The following is a 25,466-nucleotide window of genomic DNA, read 5'->3' as shown; positions in this document are numbered from 1 at the left end:
ACAGATTGTGTCTACGAACTCAACGATTGTAATTCACTACTACAGTGAGATGGCAGATGGAGCGAAGGTGATTTGATCAGTTGTTCTAGTGGTGAAATGTGATTTCACACAAGGAGAAATGTAATAACATAATGCTGTGTGGAAAACCTTGTCAGAAACATCAGTTTCATTCCTCCGGTGGTTTGGTGGTTACCTTGCAACAGTCATATGGTGCTTTACATTACTTTTATTCATTTAGCCCACGCATTTATGGAGTGATTTATAAATTAGGAAAAATAAAAACATATAATGATAGTGGTAATCCATGCATTTATGCCGCCTCTGACCAGCATTAAACATTCTACTGCCAAATTTACACTGCAAAGGTGGCACAGAAGTGTTTCTAAAGTGGCATTTAGGTGCACTTAAGAAAATTATGGTCTGTTTTCCAAAAGCATTGTAACTTTAAGGTGAAGTATGCAGTTTCTGTGCTACTAAAAAACAGAATTACAAAAAAAAGGCAACCCTTACACTCATCATGTCTTTTCTGAAACCCAAAAATTCCATTACGTTCCACCACCTTGTAAAATCACCACTATGTGTTTATTGTTTTGCCATGTTTTCTGTCTCTGCATTTTTTGGCATAGTCTGGTACAAACAAACTTGTGGAATGATTTTGAAATTATTTTTGGTGAGATGCACAAAAACATTACAAATGATTGTAATCTTGCATGTAAGATAACTCTTCATTAGGTAACATGGCCCAGGATAGATAGACAGATAGATAGAGTATTAGTAGATAGCTATTAGTATTAGTAAATACATTTTTGGCAGTCTTTTTATTTGGTAAGAGTTTTTAAAGGGGTCATCGGATGCAAACTTCACTTTTACGTGTTGTTTGAACATGAATGTGTGTTGGCAGTGTATGTACCCTATAATGATAAAAATCCATGCAGTGGTTTTTAATTAATCTGTACAAATAATATCCTCTTTTTCAAATCGAGCCATTCTCAGATGCCTGTCGTTGTGGTGTCACACCGACAGAGGTCGCTCCCACGATAGTTGATTGTCATGAGCGTCTTACCTCAGATCAGCTGTCACAGTCTGACCTCCATTGTTTCGATGCCGGAGCAGGGATGTAAATTAGACAAGAATATCTCTGATTGAGCGATTGAGGTGTTCTGTTGTCGGATGTAATAATGAGCCGCTGAAGATGTATTGGATTACATATGTTTGTGAAGGGAATGCACCTCCCGATCTACATAAATATGTCTATGTTTGTGCGAATCATTCGTGATCCAACAACAGCAGAAGTGAGTATAAGGTTTTTTTTTTTTTATGAATCTCTACAATCACCTTTCCTAATAATGTGCTAGTTAGCAAGTTTTGCGGCTAAACACTAAATGCGGATAAAGTAAACAATCTCTCAGAGCAGCTCGTCACTCCACAGAGAGAAGAGAGGGGCGGGGCAAGTAGAGCTCATTTGCGTTTGAAGGAACAATCCCTCAGAATGGGATGATTTTTGCAGAGCTCATTTTGACAAGGTGAAAAGGGTGTTGTTTTATACAACCACTGAGAATTTTTAACCAAAGTATATTATAGACTTTTCATTAAGACCCTAAAGAATCATATCAATCAATCATCCAATGACCCCTTTAAAGGTAGGTTATGAGTGAATACCAAATGCACAAACTAAGATCATTAGTAAAAGATAAGATGAAAACCTTAAACCCAAAAAATGATCAAGATTAAAGCCTGAAAGATTTAAAGACGGTCCATTAAAACCCATGAGGGGTTTAGAAATCTGTAATTAGAAATTGAGTTGAGGCATCTTTGTGCAAGTAAATGAGAACAGGAAAAAATGTGAGCAATAATTTGGGCTCCAGGGAATGAACAGACTGCAATTAATGGATCACTTGGAGAAATGAGGTGCAGGTTTAAGTGACTTGAGTTTTAATACGCTTGGTTGATATGCTGAACACCCCTGGCAAAGTGTGGTTTTGGACGATAACGATCAAAAATCCTTATCATTTTTGGTGCAAATAAATTAAAGTAACTTGACATTATCATTGAAGACCAGCAATAATAATTTTCATTTGATTACATAATAATGGAAGTATATACATGTCAGACATGCCTCTTTGCCAGCTGTGATGCCTGGTTACTGGTTTAAACTTGGCCCAGGTTTTTAAAAGATTTTTGGGTCAGCACACCTTAATTAACTTCAACAATTGATTGCCAATTACGTTTAGAATACAATGAATTTAGGCCCAGATTATGCAGAGCTGTAATAGCTGCTAATGGATATTTTGATGAATCGAAAATATACGTTTTTTCTATGTATAAACTTTGTTTATGTAATAAAATATGTTTGTGTTGTCCCTTATCAGTGCAAAATTATCACAAATTAAAAAGGATTCATGCCAATATTGTCCAAAACCCCACTTTTCTAGGGCGTTTCCAAACTTTTGTAGGGAAGTGTATATTAGTGCAAATAAATGAAAATGATTCAGTACAATTATTTCTTCTGTTCATTTAGCAAACTTAACTATTAATTGTACATTAAATGTATTAAAAATACATTTTCTATTGAATAACATAATATTCTAAGCTTTTATTAAAATTGTTAGGTAGCAAGACGTTATTTTTAAACTATATTTTTACTACATTTTTTTTCTGTTTTACTTAGAATAAAATTGGCAGCAATAACTGATTGAAAACACAATTTTAAGATATTTAAGAGTAAATACTGAGACAGCTCAAATTATGATAGCTATGTTTGGTTACTTATGCGATATGAAATATTTGCTTATTTGCCAATTGCCATGCATTTTTCCTCTGAAATGAGGTGAGCATTGACAGTGCAGGCTGAATATTATTAGGAGAAACAATCAGTCATAGAGTTTGAGCTCCAGGTGAGAAAATGAGCATGGTAAACTTCCTCAGATGAAAGCAAAAATTGTAGCAAAATTTGACAGTCGAACGTCATGGAATGATTCAGTTAAACAGATGAAGAAGTAGAATTTGATGTGACTGTATGCAAGCTAAACTTTTTTTGTCAACCAGGCTTCATGCAGAGCTTGAATTAGTGTGAGTGAATGAGGAGGTTAAAATAGGTTCAGGAAATGACCGTTGTACTTAAGTAAAAACTAAATACTACAGGCTTTCTCTGTTTCTGAAGGAGTGGTGGAATGGAAATGAGTAAGAAGCCAAACACTCAGCGGTAGTCCTGAGCTGGGAAAATAAACAGTAATACAGTTCTTACATCAAGATAAGCATTACAGAAAGCTGTGACTTGAATGTGTCCAGTGCTACAGTGAGCTGCTTCAGTGTTAGTGACAGATGCTTGTTGAACATCAGAGCATGTCCTTCAAGTCATTATGCAAAAGTTAGTCACATATAGTCTATACAAGTCTATACAAAACATGTTTTAGAATTCTAATCAACCATAGCTTAAAGGTCTCAGGGGTCAGACTTAAAACATGTCTGTGTGTATCTTTGGTGTGTCCTTTCAGCTTAAATGTCACTCAGTCTCGGCAGGATGTCGACCCAGAGTTAGTAATGAGCTTGACCCTGCCTCTCAGAGACAGACCAGTAGGACGTGTTTCCATGGAGATATACATTACAAAGCTTCTTGTGGTATTAATTATACCAAGAAGGTCTATAATACCTGGAGAGAGCTATTTGTTAGAACTATTTCTGTTCATCTCAATGGTAGTTGCTCGGCTGGCATAGGACTCCCCCCAGACTGTCTCTTAGCTCATGGGTAAAATTTTAATAGGATTTTTTTGTATTAATGTCAACAACAATAAAAGAATCTAAAAGTACTGTGTGTGGCACCAGTAGATAAAAAAGTTTATAGCAAAACTCCATTAGCTGCTTTGGATGTTTCTCACATCACTCATTAGAAGCTAGAGCTCAATCTCTGTTTCAAAGACTAATCAGTTGCTGCACTTTAGCTACTTTTAAAAAAAGCACTAATTATGGAAATAATATACTTTACAGCACACTAAAGTGCAATCTGCATTAAGTGATTTAAAGTTTAAATGCATGTTAATTGCAACTTATATTAAATAGAATTAGTAGATCTTAAGAGTGCTATAATCTTACATATTTACAGTTGAGGTCAAAAGTCTACATACACCTTGCAGAATCTGGAAAATGTTAATTATTTTACCAAAATAAGAGGGATCATGTAAAATGCATGCTATTTTTTATTTGGTACTGACCTGAATAAGATATTTCACATAAAAGATGTTTACATATAGTCCACAAGAGAATTTATAAAAAATCACCCTTTTCAAAAGTTTACATACACTTGATTCTTAATACTGTGTTGTTACCTAAATGATCAACAGCTGTTTTTTTTTTTTTTTTTTTGATAGTTGTTTATGAGTCCCTTGTTTGTCCTGAACAGTTAAACTGCCTGCTGTTCTTTAGAAAAATCCTTCAGGTCCCACAAATTCTTTGGCTTTTCAGCATTTTTCTGTATCTGAACCCTTTCCAACAATGACTGTGTGATTTTGAGATCCATCTTTTCACACTGAGGACAACTGAAGAACTCACATGCAACTATTACAGAATGTTCAAATGCTCACTGATGCCTCAGAAGGAAGAACGATGCATTAAGAGTTGGGGGGTTTTGAATTTGAAGATCAGGGTAAATTTTATTTAATTTGTCTTTTGGGAAACATAAGAAAAATAAAGCAAAATAAGGAAAATGTACACATCCCCGGCTCTTAAAGCATTGTGTTTCCTTCTGGGGCATCAGTGAGCATTTGAGCCTTCTGTAATAGTTGCATATGAGTCCCTCAGTTGTCCTCAGTGTGAAAAGATGAATCTCAAAACCATACAGTCATGTTGGAAAAGGTTCAGATACACAAAAATGCTGAAAAACCAAAGATTTTCTCTTGTGGACTATATGTAAATGTCTTTTAAGTAAAATATCTTATTCAGGTCAGTACTAAATAAAAAGTAACATGCATGTTGTATGATCCCTCTTATATTGATAAAATAATTAACATTTTGCAGATTCTGAAAGGGGGGTGTAAACTTTTGACCTCAACTGTACACGTATATATACATTTTACATTTATTCCAAAATAATTAACTAAAGGCAGTAACAATATAAACAATATATTTTATTTGTGAACTTATATTCAGCTATTCTGTTAACTTTTGACAGTTTTTGATTTTTCGGTATCATCAGTCATCAACACTTATACGCCTTCTAGATATGCTGGCTGCTTGCTAATTTAAATGGCCAACCTTTGTTTTGCTTTCCATCACAGAAGGAGATCCAGGAGGAAAGAAGAGGTTTATTATCTTGAATGTGACTTATCCCTATGAGAATACCCACACACACACACACACACAGAGATCAAGAGTTTACCTCACATCCACTGTCACTGCTTAGCAACAGTCTTGGAATAGCGGTTGACCTTGAGCATATGCAGAGGTTAATGCACTGCTTTGTGCTGTGAGAGTCTTTATTTCACCTCATGACAAAAACTCATAAAAGATGTATGGATCTCTTTAAATCCATGAAATGAAAAATGGCAATGTTTGTGTTTCCCAGTGCTGAAATGTATTCACTGAGTGAATAGACACCTACGCATACGTTTTAATATTCTGATCCTGGAGCATCTCCAATACTGTTACGTATGTGTCCCCTGTTTGACATTCCCAATTCAGTCTGTGAGCACTTTACTGATGAGATGAGTTGAATCAGGTGCGTTAGACATATCCAAACATCCAAAATGTGCCCAATAACATGATTGCCCTAGTGAAAAATAGAGAGGGTGCTCACTGTAGAGCCAAATGGGAAGAGCTGGAGCTCTAGCTCCCCCTCGCTGGAGGTAATGGGTGGAGATAGACATCTAACCACACCCTAACCCTACCCCTTACTCTATCCTAAACATAACTCCACCCATTAGTTCACACAGAGGTGGAGCTGAACATCCAAAGAGGGGGAGCTGGAGGCCATTCGGCTCTGCAGTGAGCAGTACTTGGGAAAATTAGTAGACTAAAATGCACTTAAAATACATTTATTTCATGCTAGGTATACTATAAATACATTACATATTATGTACTTAATAAAAATGCATTTTAGAATAAAAAGTATTTAAATTGTATTTTTTAATGTAAATATCCAATCGTTTCACTAGGTAAGACTCTTCTTCCTTGGCTGGGATCATTTACAACTGCATTTGGGATTGTTTGAAGCCGCATTTAAACCACATTTTGGAAGTTCAAAATCGGGGCACCATATCAGTCCATTATATGGAGAAAAATGCAGAAATGTTTTCCTCAAAAAACAATTTCTTTACGACTGAAGAAAGAAAGACATGAACATCTTGGATGACAAGGGGGAGAGTACATTATATGTGAATCTTTGTTTTGGAAGTGGACTTCTCTTTTAATGCACTTTAATTGAGCGGAAGTAGTGATGAAGTCCAACTAATGAAGTAAATTTGATTGTGCTAAAGTGGAACTAATGCAAGTATACTTTATGTACACTTAAAATATTTCGCATTTAAAGACCGATATTATTTAAAAAAACATACAATTCTCATCAACAGTGACATTAAAACATATTTTAGGCTTATTGTTAAGACGTGCGTTGTGCACAGGTAGTACTCGAAATAAAGTTTAATTACAGTTTTTATATCAGTAAGTCTGTGAGTAATTATGTTAATAGACTTGAAGTAGATTTAGTATAAAACAAATGCATTTTTAATCTATTACATTATTACTAGGATGGGAATAATGGTTTTAATAAAAATTTATTACAATATAATTGTATAATTCCATATATATGTGATGTTGGTGTCATTTTTGGAATTTTATGCATTTAACATATGCTTCTACTCAAAGCAATATTTCTTTCAAAATCTACTTTTTTTTAAAGGTCTTGCAACTTCTGTAAAATGTTTGCAGGGAGACTCGGGTGTGAATTGCAATCTAATAAATGTTATATATACGCAAAATAAACCAAGCTAAATCTTTCCTGAACTTGATGCCTTTTACATTTGGATAATGCTTAATTTAATGTCCTCCTCTACCAAAAATAAATAAATAAATAAATAATTTCCATGCAACAAATAATTAATTATAATAAATAATAATAATTATTATTTTATTTTTTTTTTTTTACAAGAAACTACAATTCTGAAAAGTGCTTTCACTTTTTAATTCAAAATTTAACCTTCATTTCTTCTTTAAAAAAATGACGTACACTTGTGGATTCCTCATAATCCTCCAGCATTGACCAATCCCACAAAACACTGCATGCTCTCTCACACACCATTTTATGTTTTACCCTTTTTGGTTTGAAGTAGACTATACAACTGAAAAAGGAATTAGAGTTGAGAACACAAGGGAAACATGTACGTGTTCTGTGTGAGTGATGCAGATTGCTGCAGGGGGATCTTAAGAGAATTACATAGGAGGCATGAGGCTCCCATGGATCTTTCTAGAAATATCCTTTCATGAAACTCTCTTTGAGGAGATTCAGTTTTGATGGTTCTCCACTGCTCTGATTTTTTCTCATGTTTATTTAAGTGCTTCCCAAGCAAGAAAATAAATATTTCTTTTATCTTTTTTTCTAGCAATCTTAAACATGTACAAACAAGGACTTCAACGGATAAATAATGAGGACTATTCAAGCAATTCAAAGACATTATTTTAGCAAAATGATTCATGGAAGGCTATAAATCATCTGCTGTCTCTCTGATCTTAAATGAGAAGATTTTAATTAGGTTTCTTTTAATAAATGATTTGCTTGTTTTACACTAAAGAGGAAAAACTTTGTCTTTGATCAGTGGGCAAAAGTTGAAAACAATACATTTATTTCCCATTAACATTTCTGTCATTTGAACAGTGTATGGTGGAGTGCTTCTGAATTATCTCAATATCATGTTTTATTCATGCATTTTGCCAAAAGTGCTTGTCGTTTGAGTGCACACTCTATAGTTTGAGTCTGTGTTTCAAAGCTTAATCAAGTATTATGTATGAGACTCCATCAGTTTGAACCTTAGACACCAGTGGGGTCAGTCACTAGCATAGACTGTCTAATAAACCTATGTAAAAAACGTTTTTGGTGTGTAAAGGTGGACTAATTTCTAATGTACTCTTACTTGAGTGGCCTGTTCCTCTATGAAGGGATGGAGTCTTCTTTCTAACCTGTGAACCCTTTTGTTTTCTCTTGTCTTCTCAGCAATGCAGAGTCTTCTAGACACCTTGAGTGACAGCACCAGCTCCACCACAGCCAATGACTTGGACCTCATCTTCCTGAAAGGAATCATGGAGAGTCCAGTGGTGAATCATCTGCTTTCTTAACTTGACGTCTATGTGTCCACATGAGGCTTCTTTAATTATGAGTCTGTCAACAGGACCCTCTTTGCAGTAGCTGTCATATTTGATCCATTTATTGAAACTGAAACCTGTCAACCCTTTTTATATTTCCAGGGCTTTCAAAAGTTGTCACAGTTGGGTAAACTTTCATAGTGGTGAATTATAACTACAGCAGATATGTTTTTCCTCATTTGCTGCAATAAAAAAAAACAACAACAATAACATCTATGACTTTCTGAAAGAGGAAAATCATTTTCAAGAGATTGATTACAGTGGCCAAAGGAGAGAAATTGCATTAGAATTGTATTATAAACAATCACACATCAGCAATAGCTAGTTTTCATTTTGTAAATTAAAGACAAAGTAATAAAACACAACATAGTGTTATAAATGTGCATTAATTAAAAAAAAAACATTGTTAGACTTGCAATGTTGATAATAATGAAAACAAGCCATCAAAGTCTTTGAAAAGGCACATTCCTTAATTAGAGTAAAATAGTTTTAGTTGATGATGGATAAAAAAAATGAAATATTAATGCTTCAGAAAATGTACAGGCATTTCTTCCAACACATTTACTGTGCTTTTTGGCCACAGACTGGGATTTGGTGTGTTGTAGACTTGTAAAATATTAATAACCAAGTAAAGTTGCTTGGATTTGTGGTGGTGGAGGATTTTTCCTCAAGGTCATGAAGCTTGTCAGACTTATTATTGCATTCCACATAAATATTAAATGGCAATGTATTGCTGATGTATGGTGTGGGTAAGTTTAATAATTTAAAGACTACCGTTAAGCTAAACTTTTGGCAAAAAAAAGATATAGTGGTGTCAAAAATATAGATTTTTCAACACACACTCTTGCGTTTCTCACACATACACGTTTTCTGCAGTATTGATATACTGGTTGCACTGCATTTTGATTCACAGAAAATCCAGAAAACTGTATATGCTGTGAGTTTTGGAAAATAGTATGTGTCAGTTATGCTTTTTTTTATCACATTTGCATTTTTGTGGACAGATTATTACAGAATTTCACACAGATTTGTAACAAGAAACAGTTGTTTACACATTGTCACAGAAACTTAAAAGGCTTCCTTGCAGTTTTCCACCAAAATAAAACCTTGAGGATTCATCTTTTGCAAATTAAGTCATAAACATTGTAATTGTATTAATGTGAAATGATTCTAAAATGTTCATTTATTTTATTTTACAGTACAGTTGTATTACAATAGTAATATATTTTTTGTCTTAGAAATATTAATATTAATATTACTTACTGTTGTAGCAAATTTTCACTGTTGTATCAGAAAGGTATTACATCAAAGTTAGAAATTCAAGTTTTGTGATAATAATGAAAGTAAGTATAGGCTAGTTAATTATATTATTATATTTAAGAGGTCATTATTTAACAAATAGAAGATTACAACTATCCCATCAATCCTAAACAGGTACATTTATACTAAATACAGTAAAGTTCCTTATTTTACACAACTGAGTTAAAAACAGAACAGGAAATCATATTGGAGAATTGTTTTTATATCTGTTCATTACATGAACCCTCCAAGTGAAATGAGTCACTGGAATTAATCAGACTTTGCAATACTTTAAATGAGAGAGGAGGCTGTTTAGGTGAAGTCATTTGATTATTCCCTCAGCTCAGCGTTTGGTCACGCTGCATGTTACAAAACAGCTTGTTATTTGAAAAGCGAAACTGCTTTGAAAACAGTTGTCACACTACTGAAAAATGTACAGTGGTTAAATTAGTGGCTCAGGTCATTGAGGTAAAAAATAATTTTCAGAAAATATATCAAAATATTATTCTGCATTTTCTACAATGTCTGATATATTAAATGTTCACCACAATTGCAAAAATCTTTAATATTTCAATTTGGTCAGTCCAATCAAATCACACGTCATGTGCTGAAAATTCAGTTTGAAACATTTTATTTATAAAAGTTAAAGAACTATTAATGTTTTGTGTGTGCAGTCTCGTGAACACTATGAAGAGCCGAAGCTGGAGGCGGTGAGGGACAATAATGTGGAGTTAGTGCAGGACATCCTGAGAGACCTCACCACCCTCACACCTCACAGTCAGGCGGCACATGAGCTCGCATGCATCCTCAAAGAGCCACACTTTCAGGTACGCGCAGAAACACTGGAGATTCAGTTGAGCAAAAAATAACAAAAATGTCTTGAATTGTTCATTTAGATTGTCCACAAGACCCGTTTTATTCTCTACAGTCTTTACTTGAAACTCATGACTCTGTAGCTTCCAAAAGCTATGAGACTCCTCCTCCCAGCCCTTGTGCGTTTATGGACCCCGCGCTCAACAACCAGCCTGTGCCTCCTGATGCAGTCAGGATGGTGGGCATCCGCAAAGTGTCTGGAGAGCACTTGGTGAGAGCTGACAAACTACAGTAACATTACTGTTTGCCATTATGAACATGGAATTTGTAATTTTCCAACTCAAAGCATAGTGTTATAAATGTATAGTACATATTTTTTTAAAATAAAATACTGTATTTAAAAACATTGCTAGATTTACAGAGTAAATTATTGCATAAATGCATCATCACTTTGAAAAGGTTACATGGGAGTATTGTTTAGTATTGTAGGAGTGTACTGTAATTTCCTTAAAGGATAAGTTCACTTCCAGAACAAAAAATTACATATAATTTACTCACCCCTTTGTCATCCAAGATATTTATGTCTTTCTTTCTTCAGTCGTTAAGAAATTGTTTTCTGAGGAAAACATTTTCTCCATATAGTGGACTTCAGTGGTGCCCATGAGTTTGAACTTCCAACTTCCTTGCAGCTTTAAAGGACTCTAAACGATCCCAGCCGAGGAAGAAGGGTCTTATCTAGTGAAATGATAGGTTATTTCTAAACAAATTTACAATTTATATACTTTTAACCTCAAATGCTAGTCTCGTCTAGATCTGTGATGCGCATGTGTACTCTGTGCACTCCGGTTCAATACAGTTAGGGTATGTCGAAAAAGATGAGCATTTGTGGTTAAAAAGTGTATAAATTGTACTTTTTTTTTTTAGAAAATAGCCAATCGTTTCACTAGATAAGACCCTTCTTCCTCGGCTGGGATCATTTAGAGCCCTTTGAAGTTGCATTTAAACTGTATTTTGGAAGTTCGTGGGCACCATAAAACTTCACTATTATGGAGAAAACACCTGATATGTTTTCCTCAAAAAATATAATTTCTTTACAACTGAAAACAGAAAAACATGAACATCTTGGATGACACAAATTCTGTTTACTCTGCCAGGGCGTGACGTTTCGTGTAGAGGGTGGAGAGCTGGTGATTGCTCGGATCCTGCACGGGGGCATGATTGATCAGCAGGGCCTGCTGCATGTGGGTGACATCATCAAAGAAGTGAACGGAAAAGAGGTGGGGAGTGACCCGAAGGTTCTCCAGAACATGCTGAAAGAATCCAGTGGTAGCGTTGTCCTCAAAATCCTCCCAAGTTACCAAGAACCACACACACCAAGACAGGTGGGCAACATTCGGATGTATTTTTGGCCTAAGTTTTTGTCCTTTATTGATTAGCAATTATAAATGTAAGTAGATCCTCCCTCAATAAAATCACAGGAGACACATTTGAGGCACGGTAATGTAATTCCATGTGCAAACAATGTGTCTTTCCTTTATGACAGCAGTTGCTTAAAGGAGACATATCATGAAAATCGGATTTTGTCCACCCATTTACCCTCCTCTTGATGTGATCAGCTCCACGGGGGGTGATGTGGTCAGAAGTGGTCGAAAGTGGACAAAAGAAACGAACTGCTATGTGTCTCCATTGTCCACTTGTGATCTGATCGACCAAAACGCATCTTAATACTAAGTGTAAACAAGGCCTTAGTTTAGCACTTAGATACTGTGTGACAGCTGCTTTCTGTGCGCATGGTTCGGATGTGTGCGCTCAGAAAACCCTATATCAGAAGTTTAAACTAATATGGTTTAAAATGCATGATTTCAGTGCAATAGACATGATAATCAAAACTAAACAGATGTTTTTGGCACATCATCTGAGTTACAAGCTGTAAAGGCACAGCCCTATTCTGGAAAAGGGGGCAGGGAACAGCAGCTCATTTGCATTTAACCCTCTGGGCCTCTTCGTTTAGGAGTCACGCTTGGCTCCTTCATGGTCAAAAGTGACCAAAGCCTTGAAATGCAACTTTTTGTAAAATATTTTTGTTCAATAATATTTTTGATTATTATTTAGAATTTTGAGGGGATTTTATGACAATTTGCAATATTTATAAAATTTTAATGAGCTATTTTCCCCATTAGAATTAATATATATTTATTTATATAATGTTTTTTAAATATGTTTTTCAATAAATGCAACATTTCACATTAAAACAGAGTGAACACTTTTAAAATCTTTTTTTTTTAAGTGAGAATTGTGCCATTTGGTGGCATTAAAAAATAAAAACTTGTGTAATGTCATGTAAGCTCCTGTATATCTCCCTATATACATATTATACATATATACAGATGCTTTTGGATTGCCATTGTTTTTTTGACATATTTTATTAGGTTTTGCTTTTAGATACATTTAGACATTCTAAAAGACTGCTATTTGTCAAGGTTTAGATATTTTTGGTTGCATTACGATTACAATCAAACATCAAAATACAAGAAAATTGCTCTCCCCATCTCATATATTCTCAAAATTTGCTCTGTTGCAGTCTTACCACTTAATTTCTGAGTGTGTGTGTTTGTGAGAAAGACTCTTTTGTATTTTTCCATTTATTCCTTTTATTTCGCATGTTCTCAAAATTTGCTCTGCTGCATTTTTATCAGTTCATTTCTATGTGTGTCTGTGTGTGTGTGTGTGGTGTCTGTTTTGCACTCTTAATATTTTAGAGTGTCACCCCTTGATTGCGGTGCACTTTTTTTTCTGCACAGTGGCTGATTTGTAGTTGGTACCACAAAAGATTCTCAGAGTTTTCGTATTTTTTTGTATTTCCCATTCATTTCCTATGCCGGTCATTTTTGACCGCAAAGGAGCCAAGTGTGACTTTTTTTTGCGACCCTTTAACATATCCGAATCATGTCCATGATTTTTTTGTGTGTGTTCACATAGCTAATGCAACAAAAGTCACCAAGCGTCATCTCATTCCGATGAAGCTATGATTTTTAAAATTTCAAAATATAATTTTTTTCGGTCAAAAATGACTGAAGAGGCCCAGAGGGTGAAAGAGACATGCAAGAAAACGGCATGTTTCTGCTTCCACTCAAAATGGACATTTTCAAAATGATATACAGTAATAAATTATCTATGGGGTATTTTGAGCTTAAACTTCACAGATACATTCTAGGGACACCTGAGACTAATATTATGTCTTGTAAAAAGGGGCATAATAGCTTTAAAGCCTTTAAAGCTTGATGGACAAAATGGTGGATAGCAACAATTGACTGTTTAAGCTGGCGTCATTTATCTCCTGTAAGGTCAGTTGGATCTCCTGGGTGCATGTTAATACCAGATGTCACGGGACCAGAATGCTCACATGCTGTCACAAACATGTGAATACACATGTAGCTAACATCTACTGTAATAACCTTGGTTCAAAATGCCTTTAAACTGACATCTTTGACATCAAACTTTGGGCTGCACCGCCGAGCTCTGGCACCTGTCTCCAAGCCAAAGCATGCTGGGAGATTTGGTGCATTATGCCAAAGCCCTTCCTGTTTTTGATGCTGTGCCACCCTACCTATTGAGATGAGACAGAGACAATCTTCAAGTCTGGCCTTTCACATTTTCAGCTGTGCCATAGTGCGGCTCTTACCCGCTTTCTGCATTTCTGAGATATCCCTCTTAGCTTATTAAATGTGAATTAAATGAGTGAAGTTCTGTTTCTCTGCCCATATGGTACCATATTCAGAGTATTCCATCTGTGCCTGTCTTTATTTGATCCCAAAATAAACGAACAGCTTCCTGTGCCTGCTGCCAGTATGGGACTGGACATCACAGTGTCACGTTACTAATGTGATTCACACTTCTATGATGGGAATATTCATGTTTTTGAGAGCTGCTGTAGGTGTTCGTGCTGGCAGATGGTATTGTTGGCATGTGTTGTGTTGTGTTGTGTGTGGAGGATGCTTGTTGTTGACTGTCTGAATGATGTAATCCAGGCATATTTTCTGTGTGTTGACGCTCCAGCAACTAATCGCAACATTCCACTGGACTGCAGGTGACTACAGTTGCCATGACAACAGGATTAAGGCTCTCACACTAAAATTCCTCTTGAAGGGATAGTTCAGTCAAAAATAAAAATCCTGTCATCATTTACTCACCCACATATTAGCTCAAACCCATATGAGTTTCTTTATTAAAAGTTTGCTCAATTTCTTCTACTCCTACATATTTTTCAGCTAGTTTTCCCTTGTGAAAAACAAGTGTGCTTAATTAAATTGAATGCATACTTGTAGTGTACTTCAAATCTTCAAATAAAAAACTGTACTTGCAGATAATATAATATGAATGAAATATATTTAAACTTTCATGTTTCTTAGCACACTTAATTACACTTGTAAAAAGTGTACTTTGTAATAATATAAAACATGACCCTGGACCACAAAACCAGTCATATAAGAGTCAATTTTTTTTTTTAATTGAGATTTATGCATCATCGGAAAGCTGAATAGATAAGCTTTCCATTGATGTATGGTAGAGGACAATATCTGGCTTAGATACAACTATTTGAAAACCTGGAATTTGAGGGTGCAAAAACATCTAAATATTGAGAAAATTGCCTTTAAAGTTGTCCAAATGAAGTTTTTAGCAATGCATATAACTAATCAAAGATTTTTTGATATATTTATGGTAGGTAATTTACAAAATATCTTGATGAAACGCTGTCTTTACTTAATATCCTAATGATTTTTGGCATAAAAGAAAAATCTATAATTTTGACCCATACAATGACCCATACAAAATACTATATTGTTGGCTTAAAATAAACTCAAAATAGGTTGTAAACTTAATTATATAATTACTAGAGGGATCAGCAATAATCAGAAGGTGAACATTTATTAAGAAGCAATTCAATTTCCAATTATTTTTTAGGGTGTAGTTATAAATGATTATTAATCATTAATAAGTAATAATTAGTATTATGGTATAGTATTCATATAATCTGAAAAATGTAAACAACAGACAAAATACAAGTTTTCAAGATTATATCTTTTATTGTGACCTTCATATAACAGGAAAAAGTACTGAAATCAACCTAAAGTGCCTGAAGTTGAATAGCCAGTGTATATTTATGATGTTTATGTTGAGAGATATAAATATGCCCACTTCTATTTATGCTAGACATACACCACTCAAGTTTTCAACAGGCTGTCAGTATGATACTCTGACTGATGGACATATTCAGTAATAAGAACCAAGTGTTTCTCTCTCTCTCTCTCTCTCTGTCTATCTGCAGGCCTTTGTGAAGTGTCACTTTGACTATGACCCCTCTCATGACAACCTGATACCTTGTAAAGAAGCTGGACTCAAATTCAGCAGTGGAGACATCCTTCAGATCTTCAACCAGGAAGACCCTAACTGGTGGCAGGTGTGTGTGAATATATGGTCATGATCCTTAAAGGTATAGTTCACCCAAAAATAAAAATTCTGTCATTAATTACTCACCTTCATGTCGTTCCAAACCCGTAAGACCTTGGCTAATCTTCAACACAAATTAAGATATGTTTGATGAAATCCGAGAGCTTTCTGACCCTGCATAGACAGCAACACAACTGACACGTTCAAGACCCAGAAAGGTAGTAAGGACATTGTTAAAATAGTACTCTCATGAGCGTGGGACAAAGACAGACATGGAAGAGAAGAAATTCTTGAATAAAGATATTATTTTTGTTTTGCAAAAACACACAAAAAGTATTCTCTTAGTTTTATAACATTAAGGTCGAACCACTGATGTCACACGGACTATTTTAACAAAGTCCTTACTACCTTTCCAGACTTTGAACGGTCAGTTGCGTTGCTGTCTATGCAGGGTCGAAAAGCTTTCGAATTTCATAAAAAATATCATAATTTGTGTTCTGAAGATGAACAAAGGTGAGTAATTAAAGAAAGAATTTTAATTTTTGGGTCAACTTCAATCTCTGTATGGTGGTCTTACCTTGACTTTGGTAACACCTGTAGGCGTGTCATCTGGAAGGAGGCAGTGCAGGCCTGATCCCCAGTCAGCTGCTAGAGGAGAAGAGAAAAGCATTTGTTAAGAGAGACCTGGAGCTCTCAAGCACAGGTAGGACACAGGGCACTAAAGATCTACAGTATATAATAAATTCATGTCTTTTTGCTGTAAAATCTTTAAAATGATGAAAATGGTTTAGAATGATGGTTTACTTAATTATCAACAGACCAAAATTTTGAGCATTAAATATAAACTACCATTTAAAGTTTGGGATCAGTAAGAGTTTTGATGTTTTTTAAATAAATATCTTATGTTCATCAAAGTTCCATTCATTTGATCAAAAATATGGAAAAAACTAATATTGTGAAATATTATTACAATTTAAAATATCAGTTTTGTGTTTTATTATCTTTTAAAATGTAATTTATTTCTGTGATGCAAAGCTGAATTTTCATCAGCCATTACTCCAGTCTTCGGTGTCACATGATCCTTAAGAAATCATTCTAATATGCTGATTTATTACTTTTATAATCAGTGTTAGAAACAGTTGTGCTGCTTAATATTTTATTTTGGAACCTGTGATACTTCTTTCAGGATTACTTGATGAATAAAAAGTTAAAACGAACAGCATTTATCAAAATAGAAATATTTTCTAACAATATAAGTTTTTTACTATCACTTTTTATCAATTTTCCTTGCTAAATAAAGGTATTAATTTCTTTCAAAGAAAGAAAGAAAGAACATAGTAGTGTATACAACGGTAGTGTGTATTGATACAAAAGATTTTTAGTAAATATATGTACAAAAGAATAGGGAACACTTATTCACTATTAACTACGACTTTTCCCTCAATAAATTCCTAATTTGCTGCTTATTAATAGTTAGTAAGTTAGTTGTTAAGTTTAGGTACTGGGTAGGATTAGGGATGTAGAATAAGGTCATGTAGAATAAGGTGCTTAATTAGTACTAATAAATCGATAATATTCTAGTAATATGCATGCTAATAAGCAACTAAGTTAAGAAACCATAAAATAAAGTGTTGCCAAGATTTCTATTTGAAATAAACGCTGTTCTTTTTAACATTTTATTCATCAAAGAATCCTAAAATAATTATTACAGCTTGTCAAAAAATATTAAACAGCACAACTGTTTTTAACATTGATAATAAATTGGCATATTAGAATGATTTCTGAAGGATCATGTGATACTGAATACTGCAGTAATGATGCTAAAATTCAGCTTTGCATCACAGGAATAAATTCTATTTTAAAGAATTATTAAAATAGCAACCCGCTATTTAAAAAAGCAATAATATTCCACAATATTACTGTTTTTCTGTATTTTAACTGAAATAAATGCAGCCTTGATGAGCAGAAAAGACTTTAAAAAACATTAAAAAAAAATCTTACTGGTCCCAAACGTTTGAACAGCAGGGTAATATATCAGGCTGTTGATGAACATTCATTTGTTCATCTCTCAATCATCATTGTATAGCACTGCATTATTTGTTTTGCCCCCACGATAAAAACTACAGAGCTCTAAACATTTAAACACCATCTTAACAAGACATATTTTTGAGCAATATACAGTCATAAATGATATTTATCTGCATTTTATGTAAGTAGCCTATTACACTGCTAGGAACTCACTGATTTACCTTACAAATCAGAATTTAATCTTAATATTTTTTGTCATATACATAACAACATATGCCCCAAATTGCACATTTTTGCTCAGTTTATGGCTTTCTCTGAGTACAAGATCCATGTTCTCCTAAAACCTAAAATATGCATACTTTTTTGATTAATACTTTTTTTATGCTTTTCTTGCCAACAAAGTTACCTGTAATGACAATAACAAATTTCCTTTGACTTAATTAAATGTGGACAGAATGATTGATAACAAATATGAAACAGAAATACAATAGAAAAATAAAAACAATATGCATACTTTTTAAAAAGGTTTTCTTTTATATTTCATTTAAAGATTCAATAAGCTGTTCCTGTTTTTTTTAATGCATTTTTTTCTGACTATTATTTCACATGTCAGGCTATAAAGGGTTAATAATGAAATTACCCAGAGGAATAGACAGACGTCAGAGCATCATGTGCTGCACACATCTCCTGTCACCCGCAGCATTTTTAAAAATGTTTTATGTTTTAAGATTTTCACATTTTCACAAATACAACCACAATTATATATATAGAAATTACCATAATCAGCAAATACAGGTGTATGAAATAATATAACATGAAAACTATTCAATGCAGCAGCCAAGTGATGAGCATAAATTTCAGTTGTTTTATATATATATCTATATAATTTTTCATTTCCTTCATAAAAACTATTACATGAATTTTACAATTAAACATGCATTTTGCTTTTCTCAGTCACATAACCAAAAAAAAAACCTACAGGATAGGATGATTCTTGAAAAAAAATAAATCAAAGAAATTAAGATGTTAAGACTGTCACTGACATGTGACTTTAAAACAGCACATCTGCTGACTGCCTAAAGCAACACTGAGTTGAGAGCAGCTCCCCCTGGAGGAATATCAGCGTGATAAAGCAGAACGCTCTGCTATTGGTCATGATTTATTCATCCTCAAATCATTCCAAGTCTGTATACTGTTATTTTACTCTGTAAGCTAAGGTAATTACTAAAAATCTAAAAGCTTTGATGAGTATGGCCTGAGGTTAAATGGACAGTGATGTGTTTGACTCCTGCTGTAGACAGGAGTCATTCTGTGTGTGTTTAGTACTACCAGGATGTGTGCTGATGTCCGCAGGGCCTCTGTGTGCAGGGATTGGGGGTAAGAAGAAGAAGAAGATGATGTACTTGACCACCAAGAATGCCGGTAAAGGCGACTACTGTCCAGTGTGATGGATGCGCATGTGTCGTACACTTGCTCTCTGTTGTGATTGTTGTTGTTGAAGTCAGTTCTATGCGTTTGTTTCACGCTAACACTGTTTAAATGGCAGTCGTTTGTATAATGAGTCTGCAGTCGGTTCCATTTCGGGAGAAGTGCTTTAGGTTCATAAACTGAAATGTGTTTGTGTACTCAAAGAAAATGAGAAATACAGTAAATGGAACTTCAGTAAAAGCCATAAGCTCACAAACTGAACTGGAACTGACAAATGATAAATGTGGATATAGTGACTAAATCAGACTAACAAAAGATGAGATCTTTTCACCATATCAGAGTTCGACCGACATGAGTTGAGGATCTACGAGGAAGTGGCCAAGGTGCCTCCGTTCCGCCGGAAGACGCTGGTTCTGATTGGAGCACAGGGTGTGGGTCGCCGCAGCTTGAAAAATAAACTTTTGGTGTCGGACCCGCACCGTTACGGAACCACAACACCTTGTCAGTGCATATTTATAATTTTTTATTTAAAGGGGTCATTGGATGCCCATTTTTCACAAGTTGATATGATTCTTTAGGGTCTTAATGAAAAGTCTGTAATATACTTTAAAAATTCTGAATGGTTGTGTAAAACAACACCCTTTTTATCTTGACAAAATCAGCTCTGCAAAAATCATCTCATTCTGGTCGAGGCTGCTTTAAATGCAAATGAGCTCTGCTCGCCCCGCCCCTCTCTTCTCTCTGTGGAGAGACAAGCCTGTTTACTTTAGTCGCATTCAGCCGCTAAACTTGCTAACTAGCACATTATTAGAAAAGGCGATCGCAAAAATTCATAAAAAAAACCCTTATACTCACTTCTGCTGTAAGTGAAGCTGGATCATGAATGATTCGCGCGAACGTAGACGGATATATGTAGATCAGGAGGCGCATTCCCTTCACAAACAAACGTAATCCACTGCATCTTCAGCTGCTCAGATGTCGGGAGTAAATGACGACCACTATGAACTTAGCATCCAATGACCCCTTTAAGATTAATGTATTAAATATTAATGTTCAAAACTTGCTTCATGTTGGATGTAATTAAAGTGGGGCCACATTTACTGTTGTTGTTTTGTCACTGTCGGTGACATCCATGCACAACTAATGATTTACCAGTAATAGGACCCCATCAGAAACAACCAACCAACTCAGAACAATCCAAAAAAAAAAAAAAAAAAAGTACTTAATATTAAGAAATAACATTTGCAGTGCTAATGTTAACCTGTCCATTTTGTCCCTCTGGACAGATACATCTCGTAAACCCAAGGTGGATGAGAAGGAAGGGCAGATGTATCTGTTTATGTCTCGCAGCGAGATGGAAACTGACATCAAATGTGGGCGTTTTCTTGAACATGGAGAATATGACGGAAACCTGTATGGCACCAAGATCGACTCTATTCATGAGGTTGTGGACTCTGGCAAGATTTGCATTCTGGATGTCAATCCACAGGTACTCTTTTTAATTTTTCGATATCCTAAAGAGTGCATCAGCGGCTGCCCACTTTTCAGCAGCATTGGTTCCTAAAATAGTTAATTTTTTAAAAACCTTTTAAAAAATCAATAATTGTACCATTTTTGATACCTCAGGGAAAAACTGCAGTAACATTAAGAGCATAACATTTTAGGTTTTTAATGAAAGATATATGCAACAAGGCTAGAACATGACAATAAGGTATATTTTTACCGGAGGCTGTCCTTGTGCAAAAACTTCAAATAGGGGAGAGTGGAGTAAGATGAGACATTTTTTACTTATGTGGTCAAGATAAGGGAAAATGAGGCAGAAATACAATGAAAATATCTAAAGCAATCCTAGGATATTTTGTATAATTTTAAATTATCAAAATGTATCTATAACAAGGGTTCTAGAAATATGGCTTCTTATAAAAAATAAGAATTTATTTGCCCCAGGGTAAGTTTACATGAGTCAATGGGTAAGATGCACCATGTGGATGTAAACTGACCATCTAACTGAATCTGATTCAGTTCATTTTTGAAGATAATTTACCCCTTTTAAAAACTAGTTTAATAATCGGATTTCCTTTTACAAACAGTCATATTTCTTTTCTTGAATCTAACTTAAACAACATAAAAACTAAACTAAATTAAGTTTAAATTTCAGTATCTATAATTGTTTGCATTTCTGAAACAATATGTTAAACACCAAAGTTGTAACCTTCCCAAAAACAGTCTACCCCATAGCTGCCATTTTGGAAAAAAAAACTAACTAGCTTACCAATTAAGGCTAGTAGTTAGCTAAATAATTTGCATGGAATTATACTTTGCTAAATGACCTATATGGGTCATTCTACAGAATTGGTTCAAAGTCAGAGTTGGAAACGTCCTGAAAAAAATGTCTTTTCCAAAAAATTTGTATGTATGTAAAGTGCATAATATTAAAGGAGAAGTCCACTTCCAGAACAACAATTTACAGATAATGTACTCACCCCTTGTCATCCAAGATGTTCATGTCTTTTTTTCTTCAGTTGTAAAGATATTATGTTTTTTGAGGAAAACATTTCAGGATTTTTCTCCATATAATGGACTGATATGGTGCCCCGTGTTTAAACTTCCAAAATGCAGTTTAAATGTGGCTTCAAACGATCTCAAATGCGGTTGTAAACGATCCCAGCTGAGGAAGAAGGGTCTTATCTAGCGAAACGATAGGTTATTTTCATACTGTATTTTCTTCCTCAACTTCAAGATTGTCCTATATCGGTGTTTTACCTTTTTTTGTTGAGGGTGTTTGACCTTCTTTGCATGTTTAATTTGCAAAGACTCGGCTGGAACTTCTGCAGTGATGTAGGATGATTTTGAAATGATTTTGGAAGTTGAGGGAGAAAATACAGTCAGAGTTTTTCAATATACCCGAACTGTCTTGAATCAGAATACACAGAGTTCATGGAGAGAAAGGCAAGACGAGCGTTTGAGATTAAAAAGTATTTAAATTGTATTATTTTTAATGAAAATAACCAGTCGTTTCGCTAGATAAGACCCTTCTTCCTCGGCTGGGATCGTCTACAACCGCATTTGGGATCGTTTGAAGCCACATTTAAACTGCATTTTGAAAGATTAAAATCGGGGCACCATATCAGTCCATTATATGGAGAAAAATGCTGAAATGTTTTCCTCAAAAAACATAATTTCTTTACGACTGAAGAAAGAAAGACATGAACATCGTGGATGACAAGGGGGTGAGTACATTATATGTGAATCTTTGTTTTGGAAGTGGACTTCTCCTTTAAGATGTTCCAGAAAATTGCTATTGTAGCTATTGTAAATGGAAACAAGAAGATAGAAACTGATCAAACATGAAGACAGTAAACCCAAAACTGTGAATATATATGGTTTATCTGTGGTCTTCTGCTGCAGTAGTCCATTCCATTTCCTGAACACAACTATTGCACTCTATTTACAATAGCTGTTCATAGAAATATTCTAGGCTAAATACAAATAATGCAGATTATTTATAGCTTCATATGTTAGTTAACTGGAAGTCTATTGGGTGATTTTACAAATATACAGTTATATACAGTTATATTACAAATCTGTAATACATATATCTGTAATTTTACAATTTACCCATTTCATATGTTGTGTTGTTCTCCTACAGGCACTCAAAGTTCTGCGAACAGCTGAGTTTCTTCCATATGTGGTGTTCATCGAAGCCCCAAACTTTGAGGTTCTGAAAGACATGAACAGATCTGCCATTGAGGCTGGTGTCGTGACTAAACAGCTGACGGTAATTTCTGTCTTTAATCCCCTCAGAATGATTAGTTCCTTGAACGTTGATAAATATTATTATGTCTATCTCATTTAAACTCTCTCTAGGACTCAGAGCTCAAACGGACAGTGGACGAAAGCGAAAGGATCCAGAGGGCGTACAGTCACTATTTTGACCTGAGCATTGTGAATGACAACCTGGACGGAGCCTACCGCAGCCTCAGGAGGGCGCTGGACAGACTCAACACAGACCACCAGTGGGTTCCTGTCAGCTGGGTCTTCTGAAAGCAGTTGGGCTCTTCGGTCTGCATTTCTCACAGTGGCTAGAAGTCTAGTTAACTGCTGTAATCTATGTGAACTTGCCTGTTCTTTAGATTTTTGCACAAAAAAAAAACATGACAATACAAAGCTAGTTTATTATTTTGTAAAGAAATAAAGCTGATCTGTATATCTGTATTTGTTTTAAAGGAGTTCTGTACAGTGCTGTACGTTTGTTATTCCTGTGAGAGTAGGGCTGTATATTTGTATAGAAACTGTAGAATATGTTTTAGCACCCTACGTTACAATGACGATATTCAGAATCATGTTGGATGTATCAATGCTATATGATTACGTAGTGTTTTGCAGGGATCGTTTAGTTTTGATGTATTAAAAGCAGAATCGAAGAGTGTTTTGGCGTGTCATATTCTCGTGCATGTTCTGATTTGTTTGCGTTCCCTCTTGTAACATTTGTTAGTACCAAAACCATTTCAGTTTAGAAAAGAACGACAGCCAAATCTGTCATGAAATACATCATTTAAAACTGATTGGTCTTTATGCATTAAAAAAGGTTTAAAGATTAAAATTTTACTAATCCAATCCAAGAATTCTAGAATGATTCACTGTGACTGATCACTCGCAGCATTCTGTAGTCATCTATTTTTCTATAATGTTGGTAAACTGTATAATTGACCTTTGCTCTAGGAAAGTGATTGCTGACATGGCTGTACTAGTTTCACTGTGTCTCTCGTATCACTCCACACTGTCTTCTCACGTAATAAAACAATATGAACTAAAATATGTAATTCATGTCCATTGATTTCTTTGGCAAGTAGCCAAATGTATATAGATGGTTCTTATAGTTTTTTTTCTTCACATGTCTGACAAAAGTTTTTCAATAGCTTAATATATAATTTCAATATATATATATATACAGTAGTCAACATTTGAAATGGATCAAAATTTTTCAGCAAAGTTGTCCAAAACAACCAAAACAATACCAGGTCTTGCCTTGATTAACTTTTTTGATCCACTTTAAATGTTAACTACTGTATATATATATCCACAATATATCCACAGGTCCCACAATTTTTTTGGTTTTTCAGCATTTTTGTGTATTTGAACCCTTTTCAGCAATGACCGTGCCATGTTGGATGATTTTTGAGATCCATATTTTCACTCTAAGGACAACTGAAGGACTCATATGCTACTATTACAGAAGGTTCAAATGCTCACTGATGCTCCAGAAGGAAACACGATGCATTAAGAGCCAGGGGTGAAAACTTTTGAACAGAATGAAGATATGTACATTTTTTTGTATTTTGCTTAAATATCATATTTTATTTATTTAGTACTGCCCTTCAGAAGCTACAGAAGATACCTGCATGTTTCCCAGAAGACAGAATAAGTTAAATTTACCCTAATCTTCAAACATAGATCTAATTTAAACATGCAATTTATTTCCCAGCTGTTTACCTTCATAGACATAACCGACTGTTTTTGTAACTTGTGTGTTTTCAGCAAACTTATGTGTATTCGACAGTTTAAGTGCAATAAGACATGAAAGAGAACTTAGTTTAGTACTCACATGGCGTGTGACAGCGCACACACTCAAAGCATGTGCACAGAAAGCGGCTGTCACTCAGCATGTAGATACTAAACTAAGTTCTCTTTCATGTCTTATTGCGCTTAAACTCTGTATCAGAAGTTTAAACTAATATAGTTTAAAACGCATGATTTCAGCATGATAGACGTTATAATGAAGACCAAACAGATGTTTTTAGCAGAGTATCTAAGCTACAAGCTGTAAAAAGACAGCCCTATTCTGGAAAAGGGGGTGGGGAACAGCAGCTCATTTGCATTTAAAGCCACATGCACTATAATAGCCTGATTCTGGTTTAATTCAAAATAGGCATTTTTAAGATGATATAATAAATAATCTGTGGGGTATTTTGAGTTGAAACTTCACAGACACCTTCTGGGGACACCTGAGACTTATATTACATCTTGGGCATAATAGGACACCTTTAATATATAGCAATAATTTTGTAGTTTACCTGATTGCACTTTATTTCGATAGTCAACTT

General features: G+C 34.7%; 1 protein-coding gene across 3 annotated transcripts in view; it reads left to right on the top strand.

Annotated features, from left to right (window-relative positions):
- The window catches only part of mpp2b (MAGUK p55 scaffold protein 2b), a 51,581-nt gene extending 27,403 nt beyond the window's left edge, over positions 1-24,178 (top strand). For 2 of the 3 annotated variants that reach the window (XM_051124800.1, XM_051124797.1), the window contains 11 exons: positions 8,198-8,298; positions 10,320-10,472; positions 10,574-10,729; positions 11,613-11,840; positions 15,785-15,916; positions 16,507-16,609; positions 19,288-19,356; positions 19,702-19,863; positions 20,649-20,851; positions 23,012-23,140; positions 23,230-24,178. In XM_051124800.1, coding sequence (XP_050980757.1) covers positions 8,198-8,298; positions 10,320-10,472; positions 10,574-10,729; positions 11,613-11,840; positions 15,785-15,916; positions 16,507-16,609; positions 19,288-19,356; positions 19,702-19,863; positions 20,649-20,851; positions 23,012-23,140; positions 23,230-23,406 — 1,613 coding nt within the window. In that variant the 3' untranslated portion in view covers positions 23,407-24,178. The remainder of the gene's footprint in view (positions 1-8,197; positions 8,299-10,319; positions 10,473-10,573; positions 10,730-11,612; positions 11,841-15,784; positions 15,917-16,506; positions 16,610-19,287; positions 19,357-19,701; positions 19,864-20,648; positions 20,852-23,011; positions 23,141-23,229) is intronic. The other variant, XM_051124799.1, reaches the window with a different exon arrangement.
- Positions 24,179-25,466: the final 1,288 nt, after the last annotated feature.

The sequence above is a fragment of the Labeo rohita genome, chromosome 12, assembly GCF_022985175.1.
Source record: "Labeo rohita strain BAU-BD-2019 chromosome 12, IGBB_LRoh.1.0, whole genome shotgun sequence".
NCBI lineage: Eukaryota > Metazoa > Chordata > Actinopteri > Cypriniformes > Cyprinidae > Labeo > Labeo rohita.
The sequence above is the reverse complement of the archived record's forward strand: the minus strand, read 5'-3'. Positions and strand labels throughout refer to the sequence as shown.